Source organism: Rhinopithecus bieti, unplaced genomic scaffold (genome assembly GCF_001698545.2).
Source record: "Rhinopithecus bieti isolate Rb0 unplaced genomic scaffold, ASM169854v2 scaffold_1422, whole genome shotgun sequence".
In the NCBI taxonomy this organism is placed as follows: domain Eukaryota; kingdom Metazoa; phylum Chordata; class Mammalia; order Primates; family Cercopithecidae; genus Rhinopithecus; species Rhinopithecus bieti.
Genome location: NW_016803659.1, coordinates 791,211 through 816,040, shown reverse-complemented (window position 1 = coordinate 816,040; position 24,830 = coordinate 791,211). Strand labels below are relative to the sequence as shown.

Below are 24,830 nucleotides of genomic sequence, written 5' to 3'. Positions count from 1 at the left end.
TGGGAAGATCTGAGGAGCTGGAGGCAGTAGGAGGGAAGGCTTGAGAATAGAAGATGACTCAGCTTCTGGTGTGGGACAAAGCTACTGGTGTGAGTAACTAAGGCCCACCTTCTCAGTCTGGCTAAATGATGTGATTCCCACTCTATATGTGCATCTCAAGCTTCTCCTTGGAGTTCCTTTGGCTTCAGAGGTTACATCTAGTGTTAATTTAATCCTGGCCTCGATATTTGCCTCAGGCCTGAAAAATCCAAGGAATAAACTTGGACTATGCACTTTTTGAAATGTCTTTGATTCTAGAAAAATTAGTTGAAGTATGTCATTTGTAGATTCTGTGTGTGCGTGTGTGTGCATGTGTGTGTGTGTGTGTGTGTGTGTGTGACCGGGACTGGTTCTGTTGCCTAGGCACTATCACAGTTCACCACTCACTGCAGCCTCCACTTCCTGGGCTCAATCAATCCTTTCACCTCAGCCTCCCAAGTAGCTGAGACTATAGGTGCACACCAACACACCCTGCTGATTTTTTGTTTGGTTGGTTGGTTTTGTAAGAATGAGGTGTCCTTATGTTGCCCAGGCTGGTCTCAAACTCGTGGACTCAAGAGAGCCTCCCAAAGTGTTGGGATTATAGGTGTGAGCCACTGCAACCGGTTAGAAATTCTTTTCTAATTGGATACATACCACTCTTGCACAGGATGTTTCACTCTAAAACTTGGATGCCATTCTCCATAATAAGACAAATAATTTTCCTTATGAGGCATATCAATTAACTAGATTTAACAGCATTTTAAAACCAGAAGCCAAGGTCTGAAATAATTTCATCTACCTCCTTGTCATCTAGAACACATCACAGAATTCTGGTGATTTCAATGAAAGCACATACATGTTTATAAATCTTTTTATACATTGTCTTATATAACTGTTTTATATGTATTGCATTTTCTCACAAGCTTTTCACCTTGAGGTACAATTATTAAGTGAATTTCTTTCCCTTAGAAAGAAAAGTAAACACATTAAACACCTCCACGTAATGTTAAAATGCTGGACATTAAATTAAATTAAATATTTGTCCTATAGCACTGCTAGCTGAATAGGTTATGAATCATCTATGTTTGTGGAATACATTGCTTAGAATTATAATTTTGCCAAATTCACCCGGTAAGGAACAAAGTATAAAGAACACTGAGGCTTAAATTCTTTAATACTTAACTAAGTCTGTAGACTTTGCAATATTGGTACTGCATCCATAATCATGCCTTAGTGAAATGTTATACAGAACATCATTCAGAATGTTTGCTTTGAAAAGAGTTTGGATAAATGTGCCGTATTTGAAATTGATTAATGGTGTCTGATGTGCATCCAGTCTTCTTATTATCCTAAGAATTTGACTTAAAAGTTATAGGGTATCTTGTATATTTACCCTACTTGAAAGACGTAGTTTGCATTTAAACAAGAATGGTACCCATAGCTATGTTAATTTTGGTTAAGTGTTCTGCCTCCTGGGACCTCAATTACTTACCTCATATGTTATATGAGGTAGTTAGATTATTCCAGTCATTTATCTAACTGTCCTGGAAACCTTTAGAGTGTCTACAGGAGGAGGTGAAACCTCAGGCTTCTTATCAAGATTCAGCCCAAACAGCCCCACCTCTATCAGCTTATTAATTACCTTACACAATAATTCATGTATTCATGAACCTGACTTTTTGAATCCAATAGTCTCCTGTGTCTACTATGTGACTATTTTAAACATATGGAAGAATGTTAAACAGACACAAACTTCTGCCCTCATTGAGATTTCATTCTGGTAGAGAGACAGACAATAATCAAACTACATGAGTTAAATGAATATTATGCTATATGGTGATAAACTTTATGGAGAAAAATGAAGCAGGAAAAGGAATTTGGGGGCTGGGACTGACAGTTTAAATACTTGTTTATGGAAGGCTTCAGTGAGGAGGTAAGCTACAGTAATAACTTGGGGAAAAGAGTTCCAAGGAGTGGAAAGAGGAAGTGCAAAGTCACTGAGGTTGGAGTATGCAAAGTACATTTAGGAGCAGTGAGGAGACTACTGTGATTTGAATAAATTGAACAAGGGGTAAATATAAAACTGGACTTCAGAGTATTCCTATATTAGAAGAAAAAGGGTTGCTTTTAAAGATTGAAAACAGTTCACTTAAGATACTTCTAAGGCCCTGAAAAGTATTAAAATTCGAAAGTTCTTGCTTATAGTATATGATCAATGATCCTTGACTCCATGTCATTAATACTTCTTTTTTTGCTAATCAATAATAAAGAGTTTTTGCTCTTTAGGGAGCAAAAACATACACTTGTCCAACAAGCGTTTGTTAATACTTTCCTGCAAGCTTAACTATCTTACTTAAGGGGAAAATAGTATGGATAATTGGGGCCTAGTAATTAATTAATCAATTTGAGTTTCTAGAAATCCATTAGATCCAAGGTGATGTTTTTGCTTTAGAAAATCAAATATATATTATTTTCATATTTTTATAGTCATTATATATTCACCTCATATTCCTGAATAGAACTATTGCAGATCACAATGGGTAATCAATATATATCAAAGAAATTAGAGATAACTCTGGGAAACTTCTTGAAAACATATAATTCAAGTTGGAATTTCTTTTAAAGCATCAAACGTTTAAATAACCATACCTTGAGTCATTTTCTACTTACTCAAAACTAAAAGAACTGCTTATTTCAGTTGAAAGTGGGAACACTCGGAAGAGAAACCCTCAAGTTAAGGGGTAAACCCAGACTGTTACACTTTTTGTATGTACATTTATGCACTTACTGAAATCACCCACGAATTACGAGTTTTTAATACACTGAGAGTTTTGAAATTCATTTTATATAGTGTAAGTTTCATAGTCAAATAGCGTAGCTAAATTCTTTCTTCATTCCTCATGTCTGAGACAGGAAGGAAAATGACTAAGTGGATTTCTAGTTCAACTGAAAGAGCTATGCATTTCTTTTTGTACCCAGACTGAACATTCTGTGAAATAAGAACATAATGTTTATCATAGACTTTGAAAGTTTTTACTCTCCTGAGCTTCAGTGATATGTCTTTATTAGCTAGCATTATTGAAAAGGTGAGTTGCAGAATTGTATTAATTCATTGACAGACGACATGGTTAACAATTGAAATTAAACAGTAAAATTCAATGGACTCAGGAAGAGATATACCCAGAGGTCCTCCATGTGTATTTAATGCAATAACTTTAGAAATCATTTATTTAAAAACACTTGGAGTCTAGAAAAAAACAGAAATTTATATTATACAGATGTACTCTCTGTGCCTCTTTAAAATTGTGTATCTTCCTAGACTTAATATAAATCCCACTTAGGCCTTTATTTCAACCTTTGTCATCAGTACATTAGCCTAAGCCCTTGCCTGGTCACTTAGAACCTTTACTAATCAGGTTTCTGTGCTCAGCATGTGCCATTTTGTTTTATTCTAATTGATGGCACATAATTTTAGTACAGCCTTTCTCCTGTAGATTGTTTCCTCACTTTATACTTCAAAGTTTTCACCTTGTTGACTAGGACTTGACTCATTCTTTTTGCCTTTCCTAAACCTTAGTCTGCCTAGACCAGTCATTGAAGACCCAATGGAAACCCCTTTCATCTTCTCATAACATGAACCCTTGTAAGTTTGTTTGAAGGTTTATATTCTATTAGGTATTTTTTCTCATCACTTATCATTCATTCACAAAAATTTATCAAGTGCCCAATCTATTTTTAAAGTATGGCTGAACATGTACTCACCGTAGGTGAGGGTTGAAGGAGAGAAGAGTGAATCAGATTTGTTGCATGCGCTTGAATTGCATACAATTTTGTTCAAGGAGTAGGAAGGCAAACAAAACACAATGATATACAGTGGTACGAACAAATATTTTCAGCTTCCAAAACTATCTTTGTTGACATTTCATCTCCAGTGGAAATTTTGTGGGGGCTAATAAGGGGAGAAAAACTACTTCCATTCTTCAAATGCACACACAATTGACTTGGCTATGTTGTCACATACTGATGGGATTAAAATTTTAGTACAGGGAAGGGGTCCTGGCCTGAGCCTTGGGAATCCTGAGTCCTGATCTCAACAGACCCTAAGTAGGAAACTTGCCTCTGGTACCATGTCACTGCTTTGAGCATATCATCCTGATTGATGATGAATTCCTTTATACTTAAAATACAAAGCTCTTCTCATGTCCCAGGTAACGTGAAACTTTTTCCCCCTGGATAAATGTTATTCATTTTCCCCTTTCAGCAAGATGTACCCTTATAATGCTCTGATGCATGGCTAAACTATACAATAAATATTATTGGAATACTATGTATTCTCAATTGTAACAAAAACAACTGTGATCTACATGTAGCTGGAAACAATCTTCCTCTCAAGAATTAAGTAAGATGGATCCAATCCCACATTGACTAGATTTTGAAAGATAAATTCTATTATATTACTTAGTGGAGCTTACATTCTCATGTTTATTTCTAACTCTGAGCTCTTGCTTATGCTACATTATTTCAGTTTAGAAATGGTCTTGTCATCTCATATGCACTGTACCTGGCCTATTCAGATAGGGTGTGCTGCTTTATTAGTAAATTTCCTTAATGAAAATGTATGTGAAAGGATGAGAGAACTTGTGTTTAAATCAATCACGCCACCAAAAAAGCCATACATTTATTGTTACGCATTCTTGATAAGCAAAGTGGATAGTGATGAGCAAAGTAGACTGGAATTCAGTTCAAGAATAAGAATGCCTAGGGTAGAACCCTGGCTTTACCATTGCTATGAATCATTGTGTGACCTTAGAAAAGTTGCTTCAAGTCTCTGGGTTTTAGTTTCTTCATGAGTAAAATGAAGATGAAAATAGCACCTCCTTCAATAACTTTTTATGAGGGGAATACATCTAATTCATATAAATTGCTTAGAATATTCTAACATGTAAGTGTTGCTAATTAATAGATCTAACGACTTTTGAACATTTTTAAACTCATGCTTTGTGTGGTTGCCTTCGTCCCCACTCCCAAGCCAAATTTCTATTTTAATGGTTATTATTTTGTTTAATATAGAGCGTTTTCACCATTATTTTTTTTTATGACCAATAGCCTTTGGAGTTACTATTCCAAGTGATTTATCAAGGCATTTTCCTAAACTAGGACACATTCTTTTCTAAAAACAATTCTGGAAGCAATGGCCTACACATTCAAATATATATTATACATATGCACATATATATATATATATATGCATGTTTATGTGTATGAGTATAATATGGACATATTTGTAGTGTCAGTTGCCCCCAGAATTCCACGTGTTGTGTGTTGATCTCATTTGATCCTCACAGCAATTCCATGAGGCTAGCACTATTACCACTTTTTACAAGAAAGGAGACTGAAGCTTAGAGAGGTTAAATGAGTTGACCAAGAGCATACAGTTAGTGTCAGAGCCCAAATCAGTCTTCCTTTGGCAAATCTACTTTTAAACAATTATGCTGTATTAACTCCCACGGCAAAATAGAGGAGGTCAGATAGAGGGTTCGCGGGCCTAGGTTAAATATATTGTTAGGACGATTTATTCTAATATACCCCACTTATAGCCACAGTGAAAAAGAAAACAATTCCCTAAAGGAATTATAAAGGATTCCATGGAAATGCTAGCATTTCACCCAAACTTAGCTCATGGAATATAGAGTTAAAAGGCATTTGCCTCCTAGCGATAGCCTTCCTGTTGATTCACAAGATGCAAATGAAATGTTAATGTTTAAACCAAGTGGGAAAAACTACTTATTTTGAGAGAAAAAAATATAGGATAAAAGTTCTACTCTAGAATATTGTTAATGTAAGAAGAACTGGACTAGCAGTACAAGCAGGCTTTTGAGAAAAATTACAGCTGAAGATGGGGCTTACTAGTTTTGAACACTAAAAGATAAATACTTTTAAAAATCAGTGTGTGTGTGTATGTATGTGTTGCGAGTCTCCAATCTCGCTGGTAACTCGCAGTCTTCTGATGAAAGTGCAGTATGTAACGATTACTTGCTGGCATCCTCTACTGGAGACCAGTCTCACAAAGGGGTGACCCTGTGATGCACGAAAGGCTATTTAACGCCCCAGTGAAGTGCTTCAGGGACCAAGATTTTATTATTCTTTGATGATGAGAGTTGTGATCCTGCATCCCTGATTTAGAGCCACTTAGGGCTCCGACAGCTCCACCCCAGTGTTCTAGAGGAAAATATCCCTTCATGCTCTCCGCCTGATTTGAAAGCGACACAGCTTCCGATGTTCCGCCTGGGAGGTGGTTCAATCTTTAGAAATTGCCTGAGAAGCCTGTCCATCCGCAGGAGTGCCTGGCTTTCGAGAACGGACCAAGACGGACTTGGCTTTTAATCTGAAATAATTTGATAATTTTCTCTCTGTAACTTAAAATCACCGCTTAACTCAAAGTAAAAAAGCGACAAGCTTTCTAGAGGGCTTTTGTAGACATTGGGAAAATCCATCTGACGAAGTACGGTTTAGAAATTCCGGATTTAATTTCCCCCGGGAAAAACAAATATCTTCTGTTTGGTACCGGGCAGTCGACTCACGTGGTCTTTCTTTAAAACAAAGTCTATGCCAGCCGGGGGTGAGGGAAGTGGTGGGAGTGAGCAGGGGGAGCAGAGAGATTCGAAAAGTACAGGAGGAACCATTCCAGTACAGGGACTGCCCCTGCCAACCAGTAGCTATTCCTGTTAACTCCCAGGAAGCAAGTTTCCACCTTTGCCACTTCCTCCTGCCCTTTCCTTTTCCCTTTACTACGGCTCTTGGACCCAAGGTTCGCTCCCCACCGCCACCGCCCTGCCCCACTATTGTCTTTACAGGACAGAAGGCTGCAGCAGCACGGCGGAGAAAAATCCCTGAGGAATGAGTCAGTGAGATGGGCGTATGGGTGGAGGAAGAGGGCAGTCGATTTATAAACCTCAGCGAGGGTGGGTGGGCCGTTGGAAGCCAGAGGCCTTATCACCACAGCGCTGCAACATCACAGAAAGTGTTAGTCCCAGGGCTCTCCCGGGCGCGCGCGGCTCCTGTGCTTTCTCCTTATTGGCGAACCTGGACCTGGGGGCGGAGCCGCGGTGAAACCCCGCCTACCCGGGCGCCAGGACAGGGCACACGGTTCTCCCCGATCCCGGAGCTGGGCTCAGGGCTCGGACTCAGTCCTGCAGCGCCTCTAGGCTGCGGATCCTTGCTTCAACCACCTGCTCTGCGCCGCGTCCGGGGAAGTGGGGAGGAGACCGGAGGGAGGGAGGAGGCGGGGAGAGGAGGAAAGAGGCAGCTTACACACGCCTTCCAGTCCCTCTACTCAGAGCAGCCCTGAGACCGCTGCCGCCGCTGCCGCTGCCGCTGCCACTGCTACCACGGCTGCCACCTGAGGAGACCCGCCGCCCCCCGTTGCTGCCTCCTGCGAGTCCTTCTTAGCACCCGGTGTGTCATGCACATTGCCACTGCCATTATTATTATCATTCCAAGACAAGGAAAATAAAAGAAGATACCAGCGAAAAGAACCGCTTACACCTTTCCGATTTACTCAAGTGTCTCCTGGAAAGAGAGGGTCGTTGTCCCCGGAGGAGCAGCCGAAGGGCCAGTGGGCTGGTGTTGAGCGGGAGGGAGGAAGAGTTGGGGGCATTGCGTGGTGGAAAGTTGCGTGCGGCAGAGACCCGAAGGTGCAGCGCCACAGCCCAGGGGACGGTGTGTCTGGGAGAAGACGCTGCCCCTGCGTCGGGACCCGCCAGCGCGCGGGCACCGCGGGGCCCGGGACGACGCCCCCTCCTGCGTCGTGGACTCCGTCAGTGGCCCTCCAAGAAGGAGGAAGAATATGGAATCCAAGGGGGCCAGCTCCTGCCGTCTGCTCTTCTGCCTCTTGATCTCCGCCACCGTCCTCAGGCCAGGTGAGCAAGGGCCTGGGAGCAGCCCCAGACAGACGTGGGCCTGGAGCAGTTTCCTAGGTCCCCGTCCCAGCCTCGGACCCACGAGGCAGTGCGCCTAGGCGCATCGATGAGGTAAGGGGACCTGTCCCGGCACAGAGCTGTCCCCGGGCTCGGTCACCTGTGCCGCACGTTTGGGCTTGGCTGGTTGGCTCAAGTTTGGGCATAAAGCTGGGGAAACTGGGTGAATCTCCAAGAACTTGGTGCTCCGGGGTTGTGGCTGCAGGGGCCCGTGGGCAGGATTCGCCTGACGCTCTCCGCTTGTCCCTGCGACTCCCAGCTAGGCGGCGGACTCTTGCCCTCTGACAGTTCCTCCTGTCTCTGGGTGTCCAAGTCCACGTCACTGCGCCCCGAGCAGTTTTCTTTCGCTTAGCTGTCGGATGAAATAACTGCCGGCACTTTTTCGTGATAAATCCCCTTGTAACTTCCCCTTGGTGAGCTGAGGAAGGGATGGGAGGGGTACAGAAGGAGAGGACTTTAATCACCCCCTCCCCCCCACGCCCACCTTGAGAAACCTACTGATGCTTAAAATCGTGGTTTCAACGTTCCCCTCTCCGGTCCCCGTCCATTGTCTGGGCGGGTGGTGAGTGTAAGGGTGACCGCAGGCAGATAACACAGCCTGAACAGGAATTAGTAGCTAGGTCTGGGAGACACCTCAGTGAGACGCTTGTGAATTTCCAGGACCTGCTCATAGAACCTCAGTTCTCAGTTCTGTACTGAGTCTTAGAAGAGAGAGAGATAGAGGGGGGCGAAAGGGCAAAATTCCCAACAACTAAAATATCTCGCGGGAAATCCCTTTCCACACCCTCGGGGACGTCCCCTGGCTTTGGCATCCTCAGACCCGCCTGGAAGCTGACACAAGTTGTTCCTAACAGGGTATTCTGTGCGCTTACAGTTGCCTGACAGAGCAGCAGGTTCCTTTGCTCCCCTAAACTGAAAATTTAGGGGATTTTTTTTTTCTTTGAAGTTTTTATTTCTATCCCTGCGTAGACAGTTGCCAGTTAAACTCCTACTTCCTGGTATTTTGGCCTGTTTGTTCTTAGCTTTTCTTTAGTTTTATCAAAGAAAAACCTCACTTCCTTTTATCCGTGCACATCCCTTCAGCTGTCGGCAAGCTCAGGTCACAGAAGAGGTTTGAAAGCCTCTGAATCTCTCCCAGGAACTGGCGGGGAGAGGGGTTTGGGGGCCAGAGCCTGTGGAAGAGATTACAAGTGTTTGTGAGCTGCTGCTGCTGCCGTTGCTGTGTGTGTGGGCGGGAGGAGTGCCCTCTCCGGATCTCTTTATTAAAGTTACATTTCTGGGTGAGGTAATGAGCTCACCTGATGTTTCTGAGGCTGAGGGGGGGAAAAAAAGGCGTCTGCGTTCTCTGACAAATCTCGGGCTCTGGGGCGGGGACTGTGAAACCATAGTTCAACCGGATTTAAAGCAGGTGTCCTAGTGCAACAACGCTGGGGAGGTAGATGGAAAGGCGAGACCCCCCTTGGGCCTGGCACAGTGTGGATTTCACTTTTTCGAGATTCCACTGTCCGATGGAGAAAAGGACACTTTGGAGCCAGGGAATGAGTCAAGAAGGGAGGACAAGGGTGATGTCGGTTTGTAAGATGCAAACGTCCACACGCCCAGAGTTGGTTTTCCGATTAACCCTCTCGATACTTGGAGAATGTAATCTCACCTACGTCCACACCCCTGACCACACGCACTTACCCAGTTTCCTTTTCTGTGCCGTCACAGGCGGGCCACGTCGCAGGATAGGTTTTTTTTTTACACATTTAACTGCTAAAGGGGGGAAAGTTCCGCTTTCAGACCTCCTGCGCGGTGATTCTTTTGGCGCCACAGGCTCGTGTGTCCAGGGGGCACGGAGCTGCGCGCTTTTGGCGAGCGGCTAGCCCCGGCTCACCGCAGCCAGCCACCGTGAATCTGAGGATCCGATGCCCTGGACCCTCAGATCCGTGGTTTCAGTGAATTACCGAGCTGGCGTTGCCGAAATTCTCATTGCAGTATCAGTGTGTTTTAAAAGGAAAGGTTACAGCACTAAAGGCGCCGTGTCCACACTGAGGAAGCAAGTCTTGGACAGTGAGTGCGCCTCCTTCGGAGCCCTCTGCATAGCAGAGCCGGGTGGGGGTGCGGTGCCAATAGCTGGCTTCATTTGAGGGGTAACTGACTTCCCCGCCTGCCACCCTTCATTTCCGGAGCAGTTTTAATAGTGTATGTGCAGTTGTAGAGGTCAAAAACTCGAGTTTGTGAAACTGCTTCCCCGGGTCTTTTGGCCTGTAGTCGCTACATAGTCATTGATATATTTCAGGCGTGCCACGTTACCTGTTTTGAAAGGAGAGGAAAACGAAAACTGAATTCAGAGATAAAAGCAATGAAGTGTGTGTTCAGCATCCGAGGTAGCAATAATCTCATTATTCTTGTAGAAAGAGCGTCAGCCTGTGGTGACATTTTGTATTGCTTAACAAAAAGAAAAAAAAAAAAGAAAAAAAAAAAAAAAGGCTTTTCTGGATTATTACACAGGACGGTGGGGCGGCTGCAGATTTAACTCTGTCCACTTGGGTCATCCTGTGTGAACCCCTCTATGGAATTTTTCATAACTACTCACTGATATAAGATTCATCCTAAGACATGAGCACACATAAAGCTTTCTTCAGTGGGATATTATGTTTGAAACATATCAATTGATCTCAAAAGGACTTGGGAAAGCATCAACTCAAATAATGTCCTTTCAAAGACTATTGATGTAGGACTACTAAAATTGATTAATTTAAAAACTGAAAACTGTTTAAAAGCCAATATATATTTTTTTCTTAAGGATTTATTTAATCCAATAGCAATTTACAATTTAATGAACTCTTATTTGCAGTAAATTGCTTTTCTAGGCTTTCTTCAGGACATCTACCTTCAGGCACTTAAGCAAGTCATTTAACCTTTTTAGGCTTCAGTTTTCTCATATAAAACAAAAAGACAGACTAAAGACCTACTCTCTGAAATGCCTCCCAGCTCAAAAACTCTTTGTTTCTGAAGTCTTAAGGTAAAAAACCAATTTAGGCAGGCACGGTCATTTTCAACACTATTTTCTAAGGATCTCAGTCTAGACAAAATTCATATAAATTGTATTACTAGAAAAGTATCAGTGGACCCCAATTTCTAATTTCCTTTTTTTTTCTACCTTTAAAAATTCATGATAACATCTATGCTTACTCTTCCCAGCCTTAGTAGGGGGAAAAAAAAGCGTGAAGGAGAGAAATTAGCTTTCCACTCTCCTGGGAAAAGAGGGCCCCAAAGCAGGAAAGGATAGTAGACTTCAGAAAGCCCTGCTAGTGTGACCTATCCCTCCTGCAAGCCTGCCCCTAGTTAAACTGCACACATAGCACCTAGAATGAGATATAAATGATGGTTTATGCTTAAATGTTCATGTTGCAAAGCCTCATATTGTACATCCTAAAGTTGCTCAACAGAGAAGTTGATTTGCAACATGGTTGTAAATGCAAGACAGAAGGAAATAGAAAATACTAATACTTTTCTCTTGTTTTAAAACTTGTAGAAATCCAAAATATCTTATCTTACCAGATTCCAAACCTTTTCTGACTTTGTAGAAAACTCTGCTTATCTTTTTTAATAGACATTCAGATGAAAATGCATGTCTACCATTGACTTATCAAAAGAAGAACATTAATAAAACCCATTTTAATAGTCTTGTGTTATTAGATAAATTGTATATTGTAGTCAGTATTCATGTGTTCAGTTTTTAACTATGTCAAGTAAGAATGTTGTGACCTTGGGAAAATTATTTATCTGCTCTTTTTCATTTCCCATCTGTGAATTTTCTTTCTGTGCAATGCGTGGTTCTGATTGAGATTAGAATTCCCTTGCTCAGCATTTCAAATTTTTTTTAAGTAAAACATGCTATATTAAATAAGGCTTTTATTATATTGTTAATAGAATAACACTCTTTATTCCACTTATCACTTTTATCATTTTATTAAAATAATGGAAATATGTTTTTTTCTCTCTCTCTTTTTTCTTTTTCTCCCTCAAATTTTCATGCCCCTAACCATGGGCCTTTGTAAAACTTAGTGCCACCTAAGTTGTCAGTATTACTTGGTGTCAGATGACAGCAGTTTGTCAGATAGTATTTTAAATGCTTTATAATCACCATGTTTTACATTTCCAAACACACTTCTTTCTGTTCTGGCCATTTATTTAGAATAAAACACCATCAAAGAGTTCTGGCTCCCTAAAGGTATTCGCTCAAGTAGACACATGCAATTTACAGCCCAGATATGCAGAAGATCCACTTAGGTATAGCTATGATAGAAGAGTATCTCTCTGTCTCAATGTATACATAGAAACTTAAATGTAATTTCTCATTAGGTGTTATTGTTATTCTTCATTGTTAAGTTTTCACAAAGGCTCATTTCTTACACATTATGTGTGTGACACATGTATGTGACATATGAAGAATGAAATAAATTACTGGAATACTAAATAATGGTTTCTTGGGAATGGTGGGTCATAACATTTATTTGGTTATTACTTTTGGATTTCAGCTTAGTTTATTTTCAATAAGAAATGGAAAAAATCCATTTATACTTTTGATTACTTTTTTTATTAGGGTAGAATTTTCCTTTCCTGGAGAGTAAATTCAAGACTAAAATAGATATTCTATATTCAGGAAGAGGATATTGCAGGCTATTTGGTAAGGTTAAATCCTACAGTTATTACAGTCTCCGTATAGTACATAAGACATTACCATATTTTTGGAGTTACTGATATTTTCATGCAGCTAATTTCTCTGCTTAAATAATAAATTTTACATTCTCTTTTCTCCCTTATTATTGAATGGAATACCTTATATATTTCAGATAGGCCTAGTTCCAAATGTGCTGTGGTATTCAGTAATTGTTTTATGCTAACCTATTATCATAGCCCATTATTGTAGTCTATGTTCCAAGAATGAAATTAGCTTTTAATGCTGCCTCTCTTACTTATCCAGTCAGTTCTCAATTATCCATTCAAATGAAAGGGGAATCAGAGTTGTGCACAATCCAAAACAGCTTCTAACCAAAGGCTTACTTAATTTGACTTTGCGTTGAGGTACTTCAATGAACATGTCTATACTTGTCTGGTCTAAGAATTCATAGTACTTCAACACAATGAAACTAAACTGCTGGGGAATAGGCTAATCAGAAATTAGACAGCTGTCCAACTTCTCTGATTTGCTTCTCTATTACTGTTATTATTATTGTTTTAGCTCTTTTCTGTATCACTTAAGGAACTGATGGAAAATCTTGGCCCAAGTAAGACGAAGAACATCTATGAGATGAAATTAAACCTTTGCAATCTTTTCAAATCATATAAATATTATAGACTCTTGATGTTCATTCACAGGAAAACATACTATGATCATGGCAATTGCTGTAGTCTTCTGGCCTTTGCTCAATGACACTTCCATTATGAATAATTTGTTTAGCTCTGCAAAATCACATTTCAAGTTTTAGAAAAATTTTACCCTCACCTGGCCCTTTTCTGAAGCAAGATTTTATTGCATCATATGAGTTTCCATGAATAAATGAATAATAAAGCAATACCCTTTTCATGATATGAGTTGGGTTGGTAGCCAGGTAGATTGACTCCCCAGTAGGATATTCACACACCTGCTTTTAGAAAAAAAAATTGCTACTTATAATGGATTATGGGGCTACTGTAAACAGTGAAAACAAGTAATATCAAATCCATAAATGTTAGGAAGATTGGAATTTGTAAAAAAAAAAAAAAAGACTTTATTTTTGATTACTTTAACTTATTATGAAGCTCTAACCAGAGAAGTTAACTGAATTTGTAGATTAAGATATCAACCAGCATTCCAACGCAATGTTTTCTTGAGGGAGATAAATCTCAAATATACTTTCACCTTAGAAATTGATGTAAGTAGATTTTTATCCTCTCCATCTGTATAGTTTTAGAGAGTCTAGGTTGCCTTATTTGAACTGTGAATGGAAAAAAAAAAAAAAACTTTCCTGTACTTACTTGCCTTTGGTACAGAATCAACATTGGAATGTTGATAATGACTAAAATGAGTCTTAACTTTTCCCTTTTCCTTTTTCCCTGTACTTGTCTTTGCTGTAGCTTTTACCACATTGTATTATGATATTAGTGACTTTTTTTTAGTTGAACATAAATTTTTTGAATACCAAATATTATCTTTGTCTATGTATCCTCAGTCTAGTCAAGAACTTGACACCTAGAAGCTGCTTCACGTTTTTTTTGTTTTGTTTTGTTTTGCATTAAATAGAGTAGAAGCAATGCATCTGTGGAGAATTAAACTCCATATGGCAGCACCTGACATTCAAGGATTACTAGGAAATTTTCTCAAGAAGTTTGGGAGTTGGGGATATAATATCCTCACTGAGAATTGAATTGGAAAATAAAACCATCATGAAAGAACAGAGTGGGACAGGCCATCAAGACCTGATGGCACTTTGGTAGTATTAATGAAAACAAAAGAAAAGAACATGTATATTAGTAAAGGACCTGTGATTAAGGATGAAAAAGGCTTTGGTTATTGGAGAAACATAGAAAAAGTAGAGGAGTTGGGCCAAATATGGTTATTGAAGGTATTATACTTAATGAATCCAAACACTTTCTTTTATGGTGAAAGTAAGTGGCCCCTCTAACTGGCAGACATGACTTGCCCACTCTCCTTAACAGGTATAGCTTTTTTTGTTGAGAGAGATAAAACTCATTATTAAGAACCTAATTCTGGGACCAGGCTCAGGGGCTCATACCTATAATCCTAGCACTTTGGGAGGCTGAGGCGGGTGGATCACCTGAGGCCAAGAGTTCGAGACTGACGAGCCTGGCCAACATGGTGCAACTCCGCCTCTCTCTCTCTCTCTCTCTTTTTTTTAAAGAACCTAATGCTCTGAATATTCAAGTCATATAGTAAACTTTCCCATGCGGGGGATTTCATGGTCACTAAGAAATCTTCTAATTATAATGTGAGGTTCTTTTTTTTTTTTTTTGAGACGGTGTCTCGCTCTTGTTGCCCAGGCTGGAGTGCAATGGTGCGATCTCTGCTCACTGCAACCTCTGCCTCCCGAGTTCAAGCGATTCTCCTGCCTCAGCCTTCCAAGTAGCTGGAATTACAGGTGCCCACCACGACGCCCGGATAATTTTTTGTATTTTATAATCCCAAAGTGCTGGGATTACAGGCATGAGCCACCACACCCGGCCCAATGTAACATCTTATATAGCCAATTTAGTCAGAGGATGCACTAGCTGGAAGAGAAGCATTGTATTTCCTTGGCAATAACTGCTCTTATGTATACCAATAAGCTGGTTTATGAGATTGTCTAGTGAGAATCCATCCCTAAAAGATGGGAAAATGTTTGGTAAGCAGCCAAAAGAAGTTTCTAAGGTTTCAGGGTCGAAACCTACACATTGAACTCTTCCAAATTCAGCTTGTTTGAGGTACAATCAGCTAACCATTCCCCAGGTGACACCTATGGTGTCATTTGTTGTCAACTTCTGTGTTACCTACTACAGACATTTATTTTCTTTCTTTTCTATCTTTTGGTGCTGTCTTGCTTAATATGTACATTATTAGTAGGTTGACTATTCATACATCTTGGTGTACCCAAGACCGTCCTGGTTTATGCCTCATGTGCTGGTACAATTATTAATGGCATCCTTTTTCATTTTCAGAAGTGCATTTTGGATAACATATTATACAGGCTCCACAGTAATTTGTAACTTGTCTGTCTATATGTCTTGGAGTACTTCACTGTAATAAATGCACTCTTCATCCTAACCAAGTATATATTTTTAACCTATTTAAATTTAATTATCAGCTACAGTGAAATATCATTAATGGGTTATATTCCCCTTTCATGTCAGGTATAAGAAAGAAAGATGATGTGAGTTTGTAGCCTCTAGAATTCCAGAATGTTGTAGATATGAAACATTAAAGATCCCATGGTTTGGAATGGAAACTAAGGTGACCTCAGATGCCAAGGGAATAATTTTGTTTGAAATTCACCTGGGAGCTACACTTAGCTACGGGGTTATTTAGGGAAGAACTATTTCAGTATGAGTTTGAATTCTTTTTGCAGCAAATTGTACAACTTCCATTCTGTTCTTCTATGAGATTTCTCAGTAATCACACTACCAATTTGGTTCTTTAAAAAAATCAGGGATGTTGAAGGAAGTCCCAGCGTTCTTCTGTACGTGAAAACTAAGTGGTATCAGTCGGAAAAAGTGACCTGATGTGGCAACCAACAGTATGGCTAGGACACAGTTGTAGTCAAGGGTGTGACAACAGCAAAGACATTTATTGCAGAAACTTTGACCTTGCATTAACGATTTTCACCTTCTAGATCCTTGGGCAAAACATAGGACCTTTTGAGAGGCTCAAGCAGTGTTGAATAAGAATACTGTCACTTAGGGTTAAAACCTTAACTCTCTCCAGAGTTAAATTATGGAAAGTTCAGTGTGTGTGAGTGTGTGTGTGTTGGGGGTTGGAGGGAGAAATAAAGACAGAGAGACAGAGAGAGAGAGAGAGAGAGAGAGAGAGAATGAATTCTGAAGAATTAGAGGCATGCAATTTATTGTCACAAGTTAAAATATGGTAAAAGAAGGGTTGTTGGAAAAATGAGAATGTTCTTTTGATGATCGTTTTGTTTAGCCCCCCCATTTGAAAGCTGAAATAAATGAAAGCACAGGTTAAGAGATTACCTGAAATCCAGTAGCAAATTAACCACAATTCCTAGTGACATGTTTTCAGTTTAATTTGTGCCTAGACTCATAGATTAAAGGTTTTGACCTGTAAAGAACCTAAAAATTACTTAACTACTTGACTAAGGTCACATTGTTGGCCAATCCAGAATTAAAACTCATGTCAATTCATCATTCAGCATACATAACAGCTTTCAACAAATATTAATGGAGTGCTCAATATGTACTATACATTGTGCTTGGGGACATGGAAATAAACTAATTACATTCAAGATCCTATCAGTCAAAGATGTTATGTTCTCTCAGGAAAACAGATATCAATTAATTAACTTTATAACTATTTGCTAGAAATTTTGGTAAATATCACAAGAACAAATGAATACCATTTTACAACAAAGTAGCCAGATCTAGTCTGGGGTTTAGGAGAAGCTGAGAAAAAGGTCTTACAGGAAGTGATATCTGACCTATGTGCTGAGGAATAATCTAGCAAAGGATGTGGGCTGAGGAAATAACATGATTGAGAATGCTAAGGTGGTAAGAAACACGGTTTCTAACTCCTGGAGTTGAAAATGTGCCTATCCCTTTTCAGGAAAACTAAAGAAGTTTTGAAGGTTGAGGCAAAAACCAAGGATTTCTTGAAGTTATTCAAATACTTTCCCGTAATCTCCCTAACTGAGTTGCCAGTTGTGGGATCTAGAAGAGGATTTATTTGTCTTAGTGAAATATTCACATATTAGTAAATATTTGTATGTATACCTCCCTACTTAAAAAATAAAGTGGAAACATACAATATACATCATTTTGTACCTTTCCTTTTTCACTTAGCAGTACATTTTGGAGATTAAAATTTGTCTCATAGCAGCACATATAGCTCTACCTCATTTTAAAATGGGTGTATTGGATTTTATTGTACTATCATCATTAATTTAACCATTTCACAAGTTCCTGGAAGTTTAAGTTGTTTCCAATTTTTTATTATTACAAACAAGAGCAGTGAACATCCTAATACGCGTTATTGTCCATATAAGCAATTGATGACAATTGTTGGTAAAATGTCTTGGAAGTGAAATTACTGAGCCAAAGAATATGTGTTTTTCACTTAGAAAGAAATTCTAAAATTACTGTTCAAAGAGTACACATCTTTTAAAAACGTCCCCAAAAAAGTAAGAGAATGCCTCTTTCTTAAACTCTCTTCATAAATCTGTAGTATTATATTCCTTTTTTTAACCAGTATAATCAGTTGATTTTCATTTATTTAAATCTTATTGGAAAAGTTAGAATTATAGGAGTAGTAGGCATACAAACTCACATACAAGGCCAAAGCTGTATTGGTGCCTAACTTTATTATATATGAGATTGGGCCAAAAATGGGAAAAGACAGTATTTACCATGAATTTTTATTATTGTTCTTTCCACATAAGATTGTTAACTTTTAGAACATAAACTGTGTAATTACAAACCATCACTTCTTCCATTTTGTAAGATTCATACTCTGTACAATCAGGATTAAGAGGCAGCCACATTTGAGTCATAAGTATATTTAATACCGGTTTTCAACACAAAGAAATGGTTTCTAAATATTTGTATTAGTCCGTTGTAGGTACAGTATACATTGTATGGGTGGTCTGACTAATGCCACTTTGTACACCCTATATAATAGTCATTACTAAACAAACTTCTGTTATTTTTAAGTAAATCGTATTTCGAACAATTCTTCCAACAAGTTTAAGGCTTAAGTAAATCATCTTTTGAACAATTCCTCCAACAAAGCTTGTCAGAATTTTTTATAAGCTGATAAAAGTACAATATTTTACAAATATTTTTTAAAATCAGTGCCATTAAATATTTTTCAGTCTGTAATTTTTTAACCCATTAAGGAAAGTAGGAATAAAATCTCTTTTAGTCACTTTTATATAGAAAACAACAGTATGTATATGATTTTGCTGAAACCATATGGTATATGCTGAAAGTAATATTTTTAAATAAATGATAAATATTCATAATGGCGGTAATGTTTGTATGCACATACTGTAATTTCATGAATAAAGCAGTTTCTGCCTGGTATTTAGTTTTAGATGTTCAAATTTGGGGCACTTATACTTTATTCTGCAAGCATGTTCCCTACCTGGTGATAGGTATGACACTTTCTAAGAAGAATGTTTATGGTAATTATAAGGTATAGGTTTTGTATTTTTGCAGAGATGGTCATGGGTCTAAGTATGAATAACGGTTTTGATGTCAGATCTACGAGTAAAATGTAATATATATTTGGATTTACTCCATTACACAAATCCCCATATTCCACCCAGCCTCAATGGATGCTTGCCTAGTTCTCAAATATATATATATATATTTTTAGAAATGCTTGTTTAGTATAAGATTAAATAGCTTCTCTTATCATACTAGAATGGCAAATACGTATCTGTTCATTAAAACAAAACCTTTATCCCCTCAGCTGTTTTCCTCTTTGCTGTTAGAAAATGTCTCCTTTCTAAAAGAAATTATAAAATAGTAAAAAAGGAATAGGGTTTCAGGGTATGGTTTGGAGGTTATAATTTTCTAGAATCCATCCGAAGTGTTTGGTTGAAAATGATTTGAACTGCTTGACAAATGCTTATTTAGTATAAGATTAAATAGCTTCTCTTATCATACTAGAATGGCAAATACCTATCTGTTTATTAAAACAAAACCTTTCTCCATCCAGATGGTTTCATCTGATTTGCTGGTAGACAGTATGGCCGTATCTCCATGGTATTAGAAGACCTATTCTCTGCTTGCTCTTCATGAACTCTCTATGCTCAGAGACTCCAGACTGTCAATGCATAGCATAGATTTCTTTATATAAGAGCTCAAGAGCTTGGGCTATGGGTCAGAGCATGAGTTTGCTTTCTAGCTTTTGTCTGTTTTTTCATTTGTTAGTTGAGGATAGCAGTATTACCAAGTTCATTTGGTAGGAATATTCAAGAAGGTAATGAGTTTATATTATGTTTATCAGTGCCTGGCACATTGTAGACACCCAACCAAATAATAATCATTATGAATCACATTTTTCAGTAACATAATAATGTTAGTTATTCACATCAGAAAAACTTGTGAAATACTTCATTGTACTGATTGAGAAACATTTCAGTTCCATCTGAATATATTTTGGGCTTCCATAACAAAACTGGAAAGTATATTTTATTAGAATGTTTCATAATCTCAACGAATGTCAAGTAACCTTTCAGTTTTACCATCTCAGGAAAAACAAAAGAACATAATTGAAAATTATAGCTTTAAAATGTAATTTTCCCCAAACAAAAAATAAAATGAAAAAAAGTGTTAAAATTATAAAGACATATGTAATGTGCTATATTATTCTCAGAAATTTACATTATTATATGTGTTTCTGTAATCTGAAAATATCAGACCTTAGAAAGAAAAATTTCTTGATTGTTATCATGCAGTCATTTTGATAATAAAATTACGATTTTAAATACATTATTTCTCAAGTATAATTCAATAGAGGGAGCTCCACTACTTTCCTTTTATGAGCACTGTAGGATGTTTCCATTTATTATGATTTTTCCAATGACCTCTAATTTAATAGTGAACATTATTAAAAACCTATAATTTTAATATTAAGGATATTTTGGAAATTGAATAGTATAGTATCCTCTTTCTATTCATATAATTCAAAAAATGCTTCTACAGTAATATGTGTTTTAAAGCCCCAGTTTTTAGTTGTTTGTACTTTTTGCATAATAAATCACTAGACATGATTGAAGTAGGTATACTCTTGAGAAGCATACTTTAATATACCAAGGCATTAAAAGAGAACAAAGTTTATTTNTATAATTTTAATATTAAGGATATTTTGGAAATTGAATAGTATAGTATCCTCTTTCTATTCATATAATTCAAAAAATGCTTCTACAGTAATATGTGTTTTAAAGCCCCAGTTTTTAGTTGTTTGTACTTTTTGCATAATAAATCACTAGACATGATTGAAGTAGGTATACTCTTGAGAAGCATACTTTAATATACCAAGGCATCAAAAGAGAACAAAGTTTATTTCTAATGATAAAATAATGCATGTTTTCATGTTAATTTTGTGGTAGCTATTCAGTTAAAATTGTTACATATTTGAATAGTAGAGGAAATCTTTTAAAATTACTCTGCCTAGATTTTTAACCAAATGGTTACAGATTTCCACATGGAAATGGTCTATACTCACACATGGAAATGGTCTTCTTTCTTTTTTATTTTCTTATATATTCCCTTGATTTAGATAACCCCAAATTGTATTTTCAAGCTAAATTGATATTCATCATCTTATCTATTATTACTTTACCTTTTAATTTTGTTATGATGAAAGAAGTTGTTGGGTTGATATTGTTCAAAATTTATAATTTTTTTCACAAATCCACTAATGTGGTTAAAAAATTTAAATGGTTTCAATTTTATAAGACATCTCCTAGGATATTTCTTCATAAGGGAGTTATTATCCACTCTGTATATAACCCTGTCAATTCATTTACCTTTTATGAGGTTCATTTTTCTCATGGAAGTATTGTACCATGTGATTTCTTCACAGCTCAAAAATTCTAAGATTCACAACTATACTTTGATTTAGAAGAAGAATATGCACACACACTTGTATGTTTGAATCAGTGTTGAGCAATAATTTTACCTGAAGTCTAATTAAGAAAAAAAATTCAATGATGAGCCTCATTTTTAAATTTGAAATGGAAACGATTTTATTACATTCTATACAATATTGTATAATATCACACATTAGACCTCCTAGTTTATTACTAAAATTTTATCAGTAAATGAAATGATCCAGTTCTCTGGCATATTTAAGAATTGCCAACATAGAAACAGATTTAAAACATCTCATATTGCAATTAGATTATCTGTCATGATGGTCATACTGGGAAGGGAGCTTTGTGATAAAGGCCTGTGGGTTCTTCATCACAGTTTTAACAAATCACAATTTAAAATACTTTTTAAAGTAAGTGCCCATTTTATTGTGCTTACTTTCCATTATAGATTAGAGTTTGAGAATATGGTGTCTGTAGCCAAATCGTATAGTTTTGAAACCTGTGTCTCCATTCTCCAATTTCCCAGTTGGGTGGCATTGGGGAAGTTGCTTAAACCCTTTCCTGTGCTAATCTACGCAATGGGAATAATAGCACCTATCTTGTAGGATTGCTGTGAAAGTTAAATAAATTAATACACATAAAGTTCATTAAAAACAGTGTGGTTGTCAATAGTGAGCTCTTAAGAGGTGTTAGTATTATTCAAGTGTTTAAATAAATTAAATCTCAGTTAATCTTTCCCACTTCCCCAAAATACGATTATACACCCAACTGATTCACATAGATATTACATATAAAGAGGCCACAGATTCAGAATTATAAAATTGTCAGCTGTAGCTCCTCTCCACTCTACCTCTCTTTCCACTCAAAAAATAGAATACGAATGAGAGTGATGTCATGTTATTTATTGGGCATAACCTTGAATCTACTCACTCTATAAAACAAATAAGCTATTCACAAACTCCAAGACTTTATCTATTAATTGTTAGTATCATATTCATTGTATCATCATTCCCATCTGATAATGAAACATCATTGCATTGCAATCCTGAGGTTGAAATATAAATTTAAATGTGAATTTGAAGCTAAAAGTGAGATGCTTTGCAGCCTATAGTTTACAGTGTCTAAAAGCAATTGTTTTACGTCATTAGTGTAAGTAGGCCATAGGTAACTTAGGAGTATAAAAGTGAGTATGCTCAAAAGACATTTGTGTAGACTCCGTAGATTCAGAATCTATACAAGAGTAAAATAGAGCCCAGTGATCATATTTTAAGAAACCAAAAGAAGTAAAGATAGTCTAATGTATTTCTCAAACTTGTTTAGTCCCTTCTAATCTTTTCTCCCCTCTGCCATCAGAGTGACATAAGATGTGAATCGACTCTTATAACTGCTCTGCGTCAAATACTTCAGACACTTCCCAATTTAGTCAGGGTAAAATAGTAACTTTTTAGTATAGCATTTAAAATTTTTCTTACATTTCTCAGAACAATTTTTCTTGGAATTCCATGTGCTAGCCATATTTCTAAATGTGCCATGCCCTTCATGCTTCCTGGATGGGTTGTTATTCACGTCTCTGTCTTATTCAAGAACACCCTTTCCTCCACACCCTCTCCAATCACCCTCTCTTTGCCTGAATAACTTGTATCCCTATTCTTCAGAACACAGTTTATATGCCATCTCCTCCAGAAATTCTTCCCTGATCTCTCTAAGGTGCCTGTCCTCTGGAGTTCCAGAGTTCATTTCATTTATTGCCTATTTATTCTTGTCCCTCTCCCTTAGTGGATTTTTATGTTCCCGGAGGCAGGAGATGTGTCCACTTAATCTTTTTTCTACACAGTGTCTACTGATATATAGTACATTTTCAGTACATACATGATGATTGAATAAATGCATTAGTGAAAGTTGGATTTCTTAGTCTACTGATACATAGTACATTCTCAGTACATATATGAAAACTGAATAAAGGCATTAGTCAAAATTACATTTCTTAATTATTAATGAAGCCTATTTTAAACAACATATAATATTGTATGAATAAGAAATATCTACACTGAGAAAATTATTCAATTTCTTTTAAAAATTGAGGGAGTGACAACTCTCCTAAAATATGGTCCTAAAAAGAATTTGCCTTGTTCTACCCATGCTATGCAAATTGAGTGTTAAAACAAGTGGAATAAAGTTAGATTTCTCCCGGGTGCCAATCCAAGTTAACATAAGTACTCTTCTTGAGTTTCCATAGATATTAAACATAGTCTGTTCATTAAATGTGAGATCATCCTGAGAATTATATAAATTTATTTAAACTAATTTATTTTAAAAACTGTAAGTTTGTGAAGATACTAAAACTACTTTTTCTCCCACGGGGTAATTGTAGACATACATTCAAAATAAAAGTGAATGAACGATAATACTAGTTCTTCTATTTTTAATTATTAGATTAAATCTTTGGATTAGGGCATTTCTCATAATCTAGCAGAAATAATATAGGAAAGACTTCATAAGCAGATTGATCAGTCAATGCAGGCAGTATTTATTTGTACCACTGAAAATACATCTGTACTGTGGACCGTGTCTTGAATACTGTTAAGAGTAAAATATTAGAGAAAATTTGGAGAAATCTGGTATTATTTTTACAAAACTATTGACTATTGAAAGAGAACTTTAAAATTCAGTCACTAACTTAACAAAATTATATAAATTCAAATGATGTTTCATTTGTACTGAAAAATAAACCTTGTGCTCTCGAAACTAACATATCATTTTAAGAAATAGGTCTTCACTGATAAAAATAGTGCAGAATTGGATTTATCACAGATCTCATTATTCAATGGTATTTGATAGCTGAAAATTAATAGTTTTAAGTCTGGTGTCTCTGCTCTGGACAAAATAATCTTAAATTCTTATAATCTTTCAACTTAAGGCCTTTTTTATAAGCTTTGTTTTATTTACTTACTTTACTTTTGATCCTTCCCCGTCCTTCAGAATTTTAACTTCTGTATCATGGTTTTACTCTGCCAATTCCCATATCACCTTTCCAGTTTACCTTGTTAGTAAATTTTTACTTCTTTGGTCTCTAAGGCAAGCTGCCTTCTGAATTCTTGCCCAGAAATTCTAAGACTTTTCTAATATATTATTTAAAATACTTGTCCAGATAAACCAATATAAATACAACACATTATCACTGATAACTCTCGTTTATTAAATGCTTGCTGTACTCCATGTAAAATAGTACTTTACAAAAGAATGGCTAATATATTTGTAAACCAATTTTAAGTTTAAAAACTGTGACCCTTTTTAATTTTTTAAATTATAAATTGTAATCTTACTTTCACCCTTTTAAATATAGGACTTTGAATGCAGTGTAGTTTATGTATCAAAAGGTAGCCAGAGCAAAGGCATTATCAAATAAAACCAAGTAAGCAAGATTTTCTCTTTGTTGAAATATATAAACCTGGTTGGGCCCTATCAGTGATCAGTTAAGATTCTGGATTAATCAAAGAGGCTACGTGACAATATTTAAAAAAATCTTTTCTATTAC

General features: G+C 37.2%; 1 protein-coding gene across 1 annotated transcript in view; it reads left to right on the top strand.

The window, feature by feature from the left end:
* Positions 1–7,166: 7,166 nt before the first annotated feature.
* The window catches only part of ALCAM (activated leukocyte cell adhesion molecule), a 221,757-nt gene continuing 204,093 nt past the window's right edge, over positions 7,167–24,830 (top strand). The window contains exon 1 of the mRNA XM_017895735.1: positions 7,167–7,940. Coding sequence (XP_017751224.1) covers positions 7,868–7,940 — 73 coding nt within the window. The 5' untranslated portion in view covers positions 7,167–7,867. The remainder of the gene's footprint in view (positions 7,941–24,830) is intronic.